The sequence below is a fragment of the Typopeltis vanoorti genome, chromosome 22 (genome assembly GCF_054136105.1).
Source record: "Typopeltis vanoorti isolate ZY-2024b chromosome 22, IOZ_Tvanoo_1.0, whole genome shotgun sequence".
NCBI lineage: Eukaryota > Metazoa > Arthropoda > Arachnida > Uropygi > Thelyphonidae > Typopeltis > Typopeltis vanoorti.
In genome coordinates, this window is record NC_143570.1 from 82428152 (window position 1) to 82441651 (window position 13500).

The 13500-nt window shown below is 36.9% G+C and overlaps 1 protein-coding gene across 4 annotated transcripts in view; it reads right to left on the bottom strand.

Annotated features, from left to right (window-relative positions):
- Positions 1 to 376: 376 nt before the first annotated feature.
- Positions 377 to 13500, bottom strand: part of LOC150094520 (polypeptide N-acetylgalactosaminyltransferase 13-like) — a 220397-nt gene continuing 207273 nt past the window's right edge. For 3 of the 4 annotated variants that reach the window (XM_090412335.1, XM_090412333.1, XM_090412334.1), the window contains exons 10-14: positions 9901 to 10081; positions 9561 to 9700; positions 5833 to 5931; positions 5169 to 5303; positions 377 to 1775 (exon numbers count right to left, since the gene is read on the bottom strand). In XM_090412335.1, the coding sequence (XP_090268461.1) occupies positions 1629 to 1775; positions 5169 to 5303; positions 5833 to 5931; positions 9561 to 9700; positions 9901 to 10081 (702 nt within the window). In that variant the 3' untranslated portion in view covers positions 377 to 1628. The remainder of the gene's footprint in view (positions 1776 to 5168; positions 5304 to 5832; positions 5932 to 9560; positions 9701 to 9900; positions 10082 to 13500) is intronic. The other variant, XM_090412336.1, reaches the window with a different exon arrangement.

The following is a 13500-nucleotide window of genomic DNA, read 5'->3' on the forward strand; positions in this document are numbered from 1 at the left end:
CCCTCATGGGGGGGTTAAGTATTTATGGCTGTAGATCCGTGTGTTCACGGGGCCGGTTTGCCTGCTTGCGGGATGAAAAACCCCAGATAAACTGGGGTGAAAAACTCAGCTGGCCACGCCCAAGACCGGCTAACTTGGCTATGGCTGAGGAAGATCCTTCAGCTCCTCAGGGAGGGGACGGGAATCAAACCGGGGACACTCCTTCCCCAGGCATATGGTTGCGAAGCGCACAGCCACTAGGCTAACCGCGCGGACAATAATAATAATAATAATAAAGACAGAGAACTATTAATTTGAATAGTTCAGGCTAAAATATAAAAGAAATCAGACACAGTCGTTGCTGCTTTTTTTTTAAATTTTTTTATTACTTCTGAGAAAGCTAGTGATTGTACAAACACTTTCATATAAAAGGTTGGCACAGTTTGATGTAATTTTTTTCACGTTTTTTTTTCCATTTTAAAAACTGTAGAAGTTGTGAAATTAAGAATAAATAAAATTAAAATAATTTACTCCTTTGGCATTGCTTAGCGCAATTTGGGCATAAAAAACTAATTAGTTTTCAGCAATCACAGAAGAAATAGTTTAAAATAATATTCAACGACAATTACGTAAATAATCAACAATTCATTTGATAACAAAAACGTAAGTTTTCAAATCTCTTGGCTGTTATATAAACTGCACGCCACAACAAACAACAACAGAGCCAACAGTGGAATGTTACGTATTCGCGACATGGCAAAACGGGTCACATCAGTATGAAGTAAAATTTCGCTATAGATTAGGCGCACTCTTGACGTAATAGGAATACATTCATGAGAGCTCCTGATAGTTTATAAAAGGCACTAAAAGCAGGAATGTTGTTCTAGAAGGAATCCAACCAGGTGTCCATCTACAATGAAATTTAACTCGGCGTTCCACCCAGGTGGCCTTACGTGCTATTCTCCTAATTGAAATATTCCTCTTCCCTAGGAACGCTAAAATTGTAGAATATATTTCTATGGTCATGCTTTCCTCCATTTGATCAAGTATCTCCATCTGAAATTATAACTTACAACGGTGTCGTTAGATGGCGTCACTGTACACTTAGAAGTTTGTACACTTCGTACTACAAAAAAAATAATAAATTCAAACGATTTGCGTATAAGAGAACTACTTTGTTTGCTGATTTTTAACAGCCTCTTTGGTAAAAAATATAATAAATAAATGAGTAAGTCTAAAATCACTAATAAAACATTGTCCTATCATTTCTTGAGGAATAAGTTTCCAAATCCAAACGTGGTTTCGCACACATCTTCGTTAGTGTCAACACCTTTCTTTTTTATGAAAAAATAAATGGGCATGCATCATCTTCCACTATATCAAGAGTACATAATCGTTTAATAAAAACATTTTTATGTTGGCACGTGCTCAAGACGGGTCACGTTCTACAGAAAATTTTTTGGTCTGTCGCGGTAGGGTTTAACACGTCTTACACTCCTGGGTGGCTGTAGCAAACATCTTTAAGTTAATCTTCATCAGTTTCTCGTTCTCCTTTCACACTTTCAGCAGTGTTGTAGCTACAGGCGTAGAGCTCTGGAACTTAATTCCTACTCCAAGTTCAAGGGGAAAAGTTATTTTGCTATTATGCTTTAAGAGACTTGCCACTTAAACTTGCCCTTCATAATCCATCTTTGAGACATTCTGCCATCACAGTCTCGCAAAACGGGAAGTGTCTGATCTCGTTCATCGGGTTTGTCGAGGCACTTGCCGGTACTTGCATGCTTGATGATTTTGTCCTGGAATAACAAAAAGGAATTTAATTCACTTGCGTTGCAAAAAAAGTAGATAGCATTTTATAATATTTATTTAATTACAGAAAAAATGGATATCAAGAATGACTCATTATTGACAAAATTGTTCATTCTTTTGAATAGCGGAAAAGTATTAATCACAATGCTGAGGCTTCTTCCACTCATAAAATCTCTCTTTTCCAATAGTTAGCGCTCCCCCCCCCCACTTCATAAGCTGTAGCATTTCAAAACTTGTTACTGAAGTGGCGAAATTAGTGAATTTAGTGGCGAGGGTTTTGCATGGTTAGTAAGCAATTAGTAGCGATCTGTCGCAGTATGATTTGATTATACGTAGGCTGTTCAATAAGTAATAAGACTGTATTTATACAGAAAACAGATTACCTTTAATCGTCATCATTTACATGGTCTTTTTCGAAGTAACTACTGTGAGACGAGATGCATTTGTCCCAACGTTGCGTCCACTTATTAGACACAGGTGAGAGTCCATTTTTTGAGAGTTCTTTCAAAACCGCCTCCGCAGCTTTTATACATGCTTTGTTGCTTTCGAAATGGCGGCCTCTTAGTGGTTTCTTCAGCTGAGGAAACAGCCAGAAATCGCACGGTGCGAGATCAGGACTATATGGAGGGTGTGGTAGGATATCTGTGTTGTTCTTCTGCAAAACGTCCACTACACAACCAGCAATATGTGGCCTTGCATTATCGTGGTGCAATAAGAAGCCATTCTTCAGCAATGGACGCTTCCTTTTGACGTGCTTGATGATAATCGCTGCTGTGTTGATCATTGTCTCTGTGATGGACGTTGAAGGTCTTCCCTCACGTTCAAGATCTTCCACATTTTACCTTCCTTCCTTAAAAGTTTTATGCCAGTGAAAAACACTTGCCCTCGACATTGCTTCATCGTGGAAAGCTTCGCGTATCATGTTAAAAGTGTCCGATGCCGATTTTTGCAAACGCACACACAAAATTTAATCGCATATCGCTGTTCCAAGGACGCTTCCATTTCGAAGATTGGTTGCACCTCGTAGGCGTGCCGATGAGTACTTGCGTTTAGTCACGTGACACTCTGGCACATCAGCCCGTATACGCCATCTATCAACCTCTTTTGTTAATACAGACAGCAACGTTTCTTTATTCCACAGAAATTAATATTGTGATGAGTGGTTTCGCCACAGTAAAATTAGTCTTATTACTTATTGAACAGCCCACGTATATTACAACAGAATCATCACAATCAGGAGAAACAGTTAAGGATAACAGGCTAATGTATTATTTCTGTTAAGTATGTGTATGTTCACTGGTGCGGATGACCCCCTAGTTTTAAGGGGGAGGGGAGTTCTTTTGAACACCTCGAAAAACAAAAAAAACTCCGCCATCTCTGTGTGTTAGGCAAGATAATACCAGCTGAAAAGGCATTATACAAAAATGCCAAACATCTCTAAGCGGATTAAATACTCCAATCCTCTTTGAAATGTCTGCACGTGGACTCAGTAAAGTATTTCATATTGTGTGTGTGTTTGTGTGTGTGTGTGTGTGTGTGGTAAATGCGGCAAACCATTGTAGGATTATTTTCCCTAACAAACTAGAAAACTAATCCCGTCTATTGTCGATAAATAATAGTAGCATTAATCGTGTTGTTTAACTTATTAAAATAATTATTTGAAAGATAAAAATATGAATGGTTGCTTAAGTAAACTCATTTACTGTAAAAACCTGTTTGTTTTCACACCAAAAGAAGATTTATTACAATACAAAATGTTTAGAGAATTACAATATTTTAAGTACATCACTGTAAGAGAGAAAGGCTACTTGGAGTGAGTGAGCTAATAAGGAAAAGTGGGGGCGGGGAACTCCGCTACCGTTTAGATTACAGGCATTTAATGCAGTTCTTTGGGCACTCCTCTGTTACTGCATCCATTAAAAAAGGCACTGGGGAAGACTTGCCAGCGTGTGTGAGAGAGGCGAACTCTACCTTTCTACTGGACCTGATAAATCAGTTGAAAATTCTTATAAAGATCCTTTCCATCATCGACGCAAGTCTTTCTTACAGGCAACATTCGAAGATCATTCATCATGATATTAGCATAGTGTGAGTTTTGCTCCATCTATCAACTATTTCGGAATTTAGTTTTAAGCACCTCCAACACCTCTGTGACATTTTCCCCTGCATCTTCATATTAAATGCGGATCGTAGAGAAATATAAATATTAATTATCCAGGGTTAACCGCCTCTCAACACAATTAGATCTGCAGTTGACGCATTTCAGCCAACATTCGGTTAGTTTTACGAGTCTATCACTGAAAGAATGGAGATTGAGTGCAATGGATCTACCGTGAAGGGTTCCAGCTTATCAGAGGAAGCCACGTCCTCTCAAATGTTCCTTCAACTTGAACTTCTTTGCCAGTGACTAAGTTAGAGCCGTACTGATGTCTTAGCATTCATTCTCATATACAACTTTGATTATGTTCAGGAGTTTCTACAACCAGAAATTCTACAAGTATACACCTTCTTCCACCTAAACTGAAATTGTCTCCTCATTTTTGTTTCTATAATTCAGAAATGCAGCATTTGCGGGAATTGCATATCTTAATAAATACGGAAAAATCCAAAAAAATAAATGAGCAGTTCACTCCACCTTTTAAATAAGCGGATAAAATTAAAACGTCTGAAACGAGGCAACCTCAGTGTGAAAGGGACCAGCATGAGTATTGTTAATCTGACTATTGTAAGTTCGAATCCTATTATGGCACGAATTTTTATGTCCGTAATTTGTTTGGTGGAGTGAACTCAAAAGCGTCAGACCATTAACAAAAACACTCTGGGTTTTATACGCATCTGGAAAAGTTAATCTAACTCCAGTCTTGAACACAAAGATGATAAATGAAAATGGCAGGGACAATTCAAACTTAAGTTTTTTATAGTCTGTAAAGAGCCTTCATAACTCAGTCAGTTTAGAAGAGGCCCTTTGGTCGGAAAGACTTTTCGTCGAATCGAACCCAGGTGAGTTAGCCGGTCTCATACGGAAGTAGGGTTTTTTCACCCGGAAACTCGGGTTTTTCGTCCCCCAGAACAGGAAAAACCGGGACCGTGAACACACATGGATTACAGTCATGAATACGTCCCAGCCATATGTCGGTTCCCGAGCCCGGATAAAATGTCATTGTCAGTGCCCTAGCTGGGCACTGACAGCGGAAAGGTAACTGATCTGTGGATTGGTCACAATGGACACGTCCCTCTGCCTTTATCCGTTCAAGTATTCATCTTAATAAACTACAAACAGTTTTTGTTGCAAAAAAAAATTTTAAGTAAAATCATTGAGAACGACTTGTAATAATTTTATTACAAGTTTATTATTATGAAAAAGGAAAAGTAGTTCTTACATCTGCATTGTAGACCCAGAGTTGATTCCCTCCCATACCATGACACCTAACAAGCTTCACTGGTCCTCTGGGGGAAGACACGTCTAGACAGTTGTCATCAGACATGATTTGACGTCTTTTTGTGTAAGCAAATACCTAAAAGAACCAAAACATTTTGGAGAATGTCAGTGCAGATCTCAATTAAGATTATTTAAACAAATACTAAAGCAAGTTGAATGCTCTACTCGTATACAGAAAATCTTTTTGTAAGTTAACACCGAAAGTTAACATTGATTTCTACATTAATGAAAGATGTTTATATTTAGGTTTTGTGTACGTTTTTCGAATTTCTAATTACACCAAAATGTTTAAATGTAATAAATGACCTTTGTTAGCCGAAGTTAAACGTATTCTCCTACTGAAAATGCAATAAAAATATTCTTAGTTTTGTCAGGATTTCCTCCACTTGAGGAAAACTTTCCTGGCAATATCCTAAATGGAAGAGTTTTCCTCTAATTGAGGAAAACCTTAGGAGGAACGACACCATGAATGCCAGCGAAGAAAACGTGTCGCTTTAAGTACTTTGAATCGCGTAGTTTATATCTCTAAACCGCTAAAATGTTGTTTTACAGTTAACAAAATAACTTCAAACAGTAGCGTAACAGTTCTGATGCAAAATACTCACTTGATTCCCACCCATTCCGTGACAGTGATTGACCGCCACATTTTCTCCGTTTTTGCGACCATACGTGTCTAGGCACTTGGAGGCCACCTCATTTTTTATCTGGAAATAAGAAAAAGTCTCGTTCAGTTACATCCAACACACTTCGGTAATATTAATGCATGTACGAATAATACGGTAATTTTATAGGAAAATGATCATTGTACGCTTAGTAGTTTAACCGTAAACAATTCAAACATAATCACCACTTAGCCCCCCCCCCCCCCATCATAAACAAGCAATCGTGTTTGAGTCTATTTGTTAACTAAGTGTAGATTGGGATTTTAGGAGAGTAGAAGGAAAGAAGTGGACGGGTTATCTCGATGAAAGCAGGTATGGATCTCTTTTCGGACACACGTCCTTCCTCAGATCGGCCTGTAAAATCCGCTTTGGAAAGGCAATCACGTGTCTTTCTAGAGTTTCCTTACGAACACATTTCCTGGCATCATATGAGGAAGACCTTCACCTCCCTCCCCGCTAGATCTATCATCAAACGAACTCCTTGCGCTTTCTAGTTTTAAAATCACAACCCTCCAAAAAATGCTAGATTGCTTACTGGATATCAAGGGAAGGGAAACTACTTAGCATCGATTTCCTAAGAAAGTTCCTTGATGAGTTCTTTAAGTCTAATCTAAGGTAGCATCGGACAATTTAAATAGTACTTCGATAGAATACTCAGACCTTATAGTTGGCTTAAATTATAATTTGAACGTCGACGGATATAAGGAGGAAATACTAGGGTTTTAAATCGAAACAGGGGACAAAACTAGTTAGGTATTGTAAAGTTGAATATTAGTAAGGTATGAACGTCTTCAGTACTTCATTATTCAGAAGAAGGGGGGAGGATAATTTACTTCTGAACATAGGAAGGAATGGAAAGGAATACTCTTAGGGAGGGTGCAAGTAATTAGAGCAACGAGCAACAGCCTAGGCCACTAGTATTCAATAAATTATTATTACGTGACACCTCGAGGGAGTTCAAAGCCTCATCGAGGGCACCTACTCTACAGCTCTCACAGACAATCACAAACATCCATATGTCCACGGCGGGATTCGAACCCGCAGCCTTTTGGCTGGAGAGCGGATACGCTAACCAGGTTGCTTTATTGTTAAATATATTTTCATCGTTTTCGATAAGATGCAGATAACCTAAATAGGTGATCAAACAGAATCTTAATTATTTTGTTGAATTTTAAAACCTCATTCGATGTGTGCATACTACTTTAGAGGGTTGATGATTCGTTCAATGAAACACCACCGACTTGTTTCTGGTTATGTATTCCACGCATAAAATTTCGTTTTACGTAATTTGTTTTCGCAATAGATGGCCTGCTTGAGATCAACTAAAATTTTTAACAAAAAAAAAAAAAAAAAAAAAAAAAAAAAAAAAAAAAAGGGCGGAATTATTAATATCAGTTTGAATTTTGTCGTATTTTTACAATAAACATGAACTGATTGCTATAACCAAAATTGAACCCCCCCCCGTAAGCAATTTTTTTGTCGTTTTACTCCCAAAGATTATTAAATTTCAATAAGTCGGAGTTACTGCAATACATATTTTCGACATGTTGTCCCATTGTAGTCCTTAAAATAGAAAATGCTAGAAAAAATGCTATACGGATTTAAAATATCCGCTAATCAGTCTAAACAGAAAAGTTTATTATTATTTATTTATTTTTATTTATTTTTTTTTTTGAAGGCTGATAGAGTATTACCAATAATTCGAACCAAGAGCCTCAGTCGGTATAGACGAAGCCCTTTGGGTTCGATTCCCGTCAGTGAGGAACCTTTATCTGGTTTCTTTCGATTAAAGGTGAGTTAGCTAGTCTCTCATACGAAGGTAGAGGGTTTTTCCTCCCGGAAACTCGGGTTTTTCGTCCCTCCGAATAGGCAAACCGACTCCGTGAACACACGCTGCTACAGTCGAAAAAATACATACCTAATCCCTCATTAGGAGGGCTCAACTAGTCCTAAGGGGTGGTCGAGGAATTGGGGGAACCCCACACGAATAAAAAATAATTAGGACCAATCGCACTCAAGACCATAGTTTAGTTTTATTGTCGAAAACTTATCTCATACGATTATCTTAGAAAAAATAATAAAGATTTGAAAAGAAAAGTGAAATTCTGTTATTGGTGTTCAGGCCTCAATAACAGAATTAGCTCAATGGATGTGGCGTCTGCACACCACAGCGCTTGACCGCACGAAGAAAGACTTGCTTTCGAATCTAGTCGGCGACTAGAGGAAATTTTTCTAAGCCTTTTTCCGACCGGTTCCCGAGTTAGTCGATCTCTGGCACGGGCAAGCGGGTTTTTCGTCCCGTAAACTCAAGAAAATCGACTGTAGAACCCACATTGTTTCAGACATAAAATATATTGTGTTAGGGTTAAGAACCTAGAGATGGCAGCACTTGTTGAGCCATCTCTCTTCACTGAGTGCCGCTTAATTAGTGATAGCCTTGGGCCATCTCCACTGGTACCCAATCTCTGATTGGGTACCAGTGGAGATTGAACTGTCCACTCAGTCTCCAAAAAAGTTACATTAGAGCTAAACGGCCTCGCTTACTCCCTATACGGGAATAAAAGGCGTTAGTTGATTTTTTTTTTATCTATCTCAAATGTGGCACATCTGAGATAGATAAAAAAAAATAAAAATTCAACTAACGCCTTTTATTCTCGTATAGGGAGTAGGCGAGGCCGTTTAGTCCTATCTAACTTTTCATCAAATATGCAATATTTTCTTGCAGTATGAAGAAGAAAATACTGCATATTTTCTTCTTGTATTATGCAAATACAGGGTGGGCCAAAAGTCACAAAGGGGTTTCAATATTTAATAATTCCTTTATTTTTTATTTTAAATTTACAATACCATAGCATTATATACAGGAAATAAATTTACACTAGATGGGAAAAATCAAATCTTGTAAATGGCGTCCATTATCAGCTTCGCACATGTGTGCCCTTTCTAAGGAGTTTTTCATGACACCTCTTAGTGTTTCAAGTCCCAGTGCCCCGAATATTGTTCTTCAGCTATTGGAGTGTCTGAGGCTTGTTAACATAAACTTTTTCTTTCAGATAGCCCCCATAGGAAGAAATCAGGACTCGACAGATCTGAAGAACGCGATGGCCAGCTTATGTCGCAACCGAGGGAAATTATTCTTCCCTCAAAATTTGCCTGAGCAGTTGGATTGTGGCACGTGCTGTCGCTCCGTCCTGTTGGAATCACGTGTCACGTTTATCTTGAACTTCTGGGAGTAAGAACGTTTCGATCATAGACCGATGTTCATCTCCTGTAACATTGACAGGGTTCCCAACGTGGTCTTCGAGAAAGTAAGGTCCGATTACGCTCAACTGTGGCTTCGTTCCTAACAGGGCGCAGTCTGCCTGTTCGTGGAAGGTCGCTTACTGAACCCTGTTCCTCAAACGACCAATCAAACATCAAATCATTGAATCACTTGGTGATTCAATATGCTCTTTGGGTCAGAATTGTTTTGGATTGGGTCAGATCCTTGGTTTTGATAGTCAAATTTCACAATTTGTGTTCGCTGTTCGGTCATGAATTTTTCCATAGTTAATCTCCAAGGTATTCTTTATAAAATCTGTAAAGAAAAATTTAAAAAAAATAATTAAAAAAAGTTATTAAAACTTCAGACCCGTCGTTACTATACGGACGTCTAAAATGCGGGGGCTTACCTCACCGAGATGGTAATAATCCAAAGGCATCTGGGATTCGGGATAGATTGTTTCTAAGTACCATCGGAATGATTTGCAGTGAAGGTCATGACGTAGCTTTTTCCTTCCTGTTAAGTCTCCAGGATCTACTTTTTTCGCTACTAGAAGAGAGAAAGGTTTAAGTCTTCGCGGATTAATTTCCATGAGCTTTTTACTAAGAGCATAGTCATTAAACAACTACTAGTTATATTAGCTAATTCCAATGATTTTAACAATTCGTTAGCTGTATTGTGTTTTTATTATTTCGATTTTTTTATGGGATAAGTGGTGGTTTTAATGTAGAAACGTCAAAAGCATCTACCTGGGTTGATGGCATAAAAGAAATCCTTCCATTCGTCTAACCAAACTTCGGCTAATCGGGCGTTGTTGTGATTGACAATTTTACTTGTCCCTCCGGGAAAAGTGTACGGAGTGGATTTGCGAAACACGTGACCTACGTGGGAACAGGGCACAATCTCTAAAGTTCCTCCACACATCCATATCTGCAAAATCAAAGTAAATACGGCATTAAAACCATTTTTTTATTGTTTTAAATTTAGTCAATGTTTTATTTTCATTCGCGGCAACGTTTCTTGAACGTGCAGTGTAAATGAAAAATAAATTCCTACGTCGAATAAACATTTTAAAAAGAGACATTTCTAATTATTTAAAAACACTTTATGTAACCACCATTTTAAGTTGACTACAAACAAAGTCCTTCCTGTTATTATGAAAAATTACTTTTTTTTTTTTTACTTTCTTCTTAAAGTCCTGGGGAAAAAAATTAATAAAGTTCGCATTCATTCTCCCAAATGATCTTATTACAAGCTTTTCTCAGCGGAGAGCAGTTTGTTGGCGGATAATTTTCTTAGCTGACACTACGGGGTCATAAATTTTCCCGGTTTGCTTTTCTCCGAGTCGAATTTTAGTGATGAAGACGTCTGAAAGTCGACAAGTTGTTCTTGTGGCAGACTTCCGTCGTTTTAAAAAACAACCTCCAACTTGACTGTAAAAATAACTCTCGCGATTAATTACCAACAAATGGCCCATTAACAAAATCCATTAAGTTTTTAAGAATAAAGAATTTTTGAAATCTTTAGATTAACTTTGTGTGTGTGAGAGAGCACAGTTTTGCATTAGTTTAAAATGCGATGCTTCTTGATGACCAATTTTAAGCGATGTACTTTTTAATTAAGACTAAAGTATTCTAAAAGATAATTTATATTAAGTTTACTTTCACACACTTTTTTTTTTTCTTAATGTGACTTCCACTCATAAAAGGCAAGCTTATGGCATTTAGTACCATGGATGGCTACGGATTTTTTTCTATTTTTATTTATTTAATTTCAAAAATTTTTATTTATTCACTAGAGACCAAACATGGAACTTTCAAGCCACTTCAGGCCTCCAATAAACAGACAGTTGGTCTCACACCTGGCGATGCACCCGTTTGCCACATACTGCACGACCACGAATGCAAGGCCCCTCCCCGACACTTCTACGCATGTCAGAAGAAGGCGAATCCATTTGGACAATAGGGTAATCAATGCGTTTCATGGGATGAGTTGTTTATTAGTACACATCGGAAAATTAGCTTTATGTTTTATGAAAATTGCAGTTTTCAAAGTGGTAACTAATAAAAACTTAAGGAGTTAAAATGATCGATATCTCAAAAATGTACCGATAAAAACTGTTAATTTTTTTTTTTTTTTTAAATCAAACCCTTCTAAGTTATTCATTCTTGGCTCCGTCCGGAATACCCCAAAACAATTTCATTTTGTGGTTCGATATCACGTCGTGTTTATTTATCCTTGCATTTTAGACTAACAGATGGACGTGGCGAAGGAACAATATCTTTCCACAGAATTTATGATGAAAATTGTTCATTTTTCAAGTACTTGGCAGAAGTTTTGTAAAACAGATGCAGCATGAGAGCTAATGTGTCAGCGATAGTGACGTATGCAAAGAAAGTTTGAACACTAGTGCAGGAAAATGCAGGCCAACCAACGTATGATTAGTAGTTCTTTGCGATGCCCCTCTCTTGCTATGAAACATTATTTATAAATTCTTAAGAAGCTACTAACAATCAAATTTAAAAGTAGTATTTGTATGGAATAACACAAAGTAAAAACTTGGAATATTTAGTTATTTTTTTGTGATGTGGCATTATGCTCTCATGGCATTTTAATTGCAATATATACAGTACGGTATTGTATGAGTAGTCAGCAGACGATTCCTTTGTCAGCTGACTATGACGTATGGAACAATTTGCTTCCGTGTTCATTACAAAAACAGATCATCATTCTGCTGAAGTACACCAGGTGGCAGTATGGTATAAATGACGTCGATGAACGATGTTAAAATAAGCGATAATTCAGCGCAGACGAGTTAAAACTAGCTGTAAAGAAACAATTGCTTCAATATATTGTAGTTTATCATTATGATGACGGTTTGTGTTATAACAAGACAAACACAAACGAATTCATTCTCTTTTTTCTGCTTAACTTTTATTTCGTAATAAATAAAGAAAAGTTAATTTAGGGAAAAAAGTGTATTTTCACACTTACAGACTACTCTTAAGAATACAACTATATTATAAATTACTAATTACTGTGTACCATATGAGCGGCAAATGATTATTACGTTTTACTGTAGTGCGCCGTTTTGTATATATATAAATATTTGACATTTTCTTAAAAGGAATTTACTAAAGGCCTTCCTTAGTGATCCTTTCTGAAAAAATACCTTCATTTAGCAGGGAATACGACGAGCCAAATTAAATGAATAGTTTATTTTTGGAAATTAAATTATAAAGTCAATTATATGCATAAAGTTATTTTTCACATGCCGGAAATTGCGAAACTGGTCCTAATGATAGGCACATCTGAATATTAATTAGATTAATCCTTCTACTTTTGAATAATTAATTACTTAATTTGAATATTTATATTCCTACGCTTCGGTAGTCAACACCGTATTCATTCGTATCTCAGAGCTAAACATAAGAAAACGGAGGGAAATGTTTGCATTAACCCAAAATGAGCGATAAAATGTAATTACATTCCATATAAATATTAAGAAGTAAATGTATTTATTTGCCTCTACTCGTAGTTTTGTTTCTTGTGTATAATATCTTTAGTTTCTTATTAAGGTCCCTGAATAATCAGATTTGATTGCATTTTTGTACATTTCAATTTATGCACAAACCGAAAAAACGCCATTTATGTGAACAGTGTCATTCTCTAGTAGAATGTTATAATTATTGCCTATCAGCATTTGTTTTCAATAAGAGAATACGTAAGCATCTGTTGAAATGTTAATTTTCAACAAACAAAATTTTATTGAGGAATTATGACAGTATAGCAGGCAATTGAAAAGTGGTACACGAATTATGACATGCGAAAAGGAGTATTTGGAATTACAACACATTTTAGCTTACAGCAATTGTGTTCATATCAGTGGCAGCTCGTACATAAACACTGCGACACTGCAGCACCCCCCCCCCCCAAGGAAAAAATGAAAAAATTAAATTTTGTTTGCGTTTATAAATAATAACGATGATTACAACATTATATAAATGCAATACAACATGTTAAAGGTTACAGCTTATATTTGGACATTGATTGAATAGTTAATAATTGGAATTGTTCGATTAACCTTTAGATTACGAACTAAATGCACTGCGATCTAACGCAGTGTCAGAATTATCGGCCAATTGCAGCTAGACTCGGCGATATTCGTTTGCGCTTCTCATTGCACGTTACAAGTGATTCCGACACTGCTCGTTTAGGCAGTGTAACATATGCTTGCGCGCGTTATTTCTGAGATACGAAACTTTTATTATTGGTGTTTGTTCGTGGTGAGGATGAAATATTTTTAATAAAGCAATTTTTTAATAAGTAGATTTACTTATTAATAAATT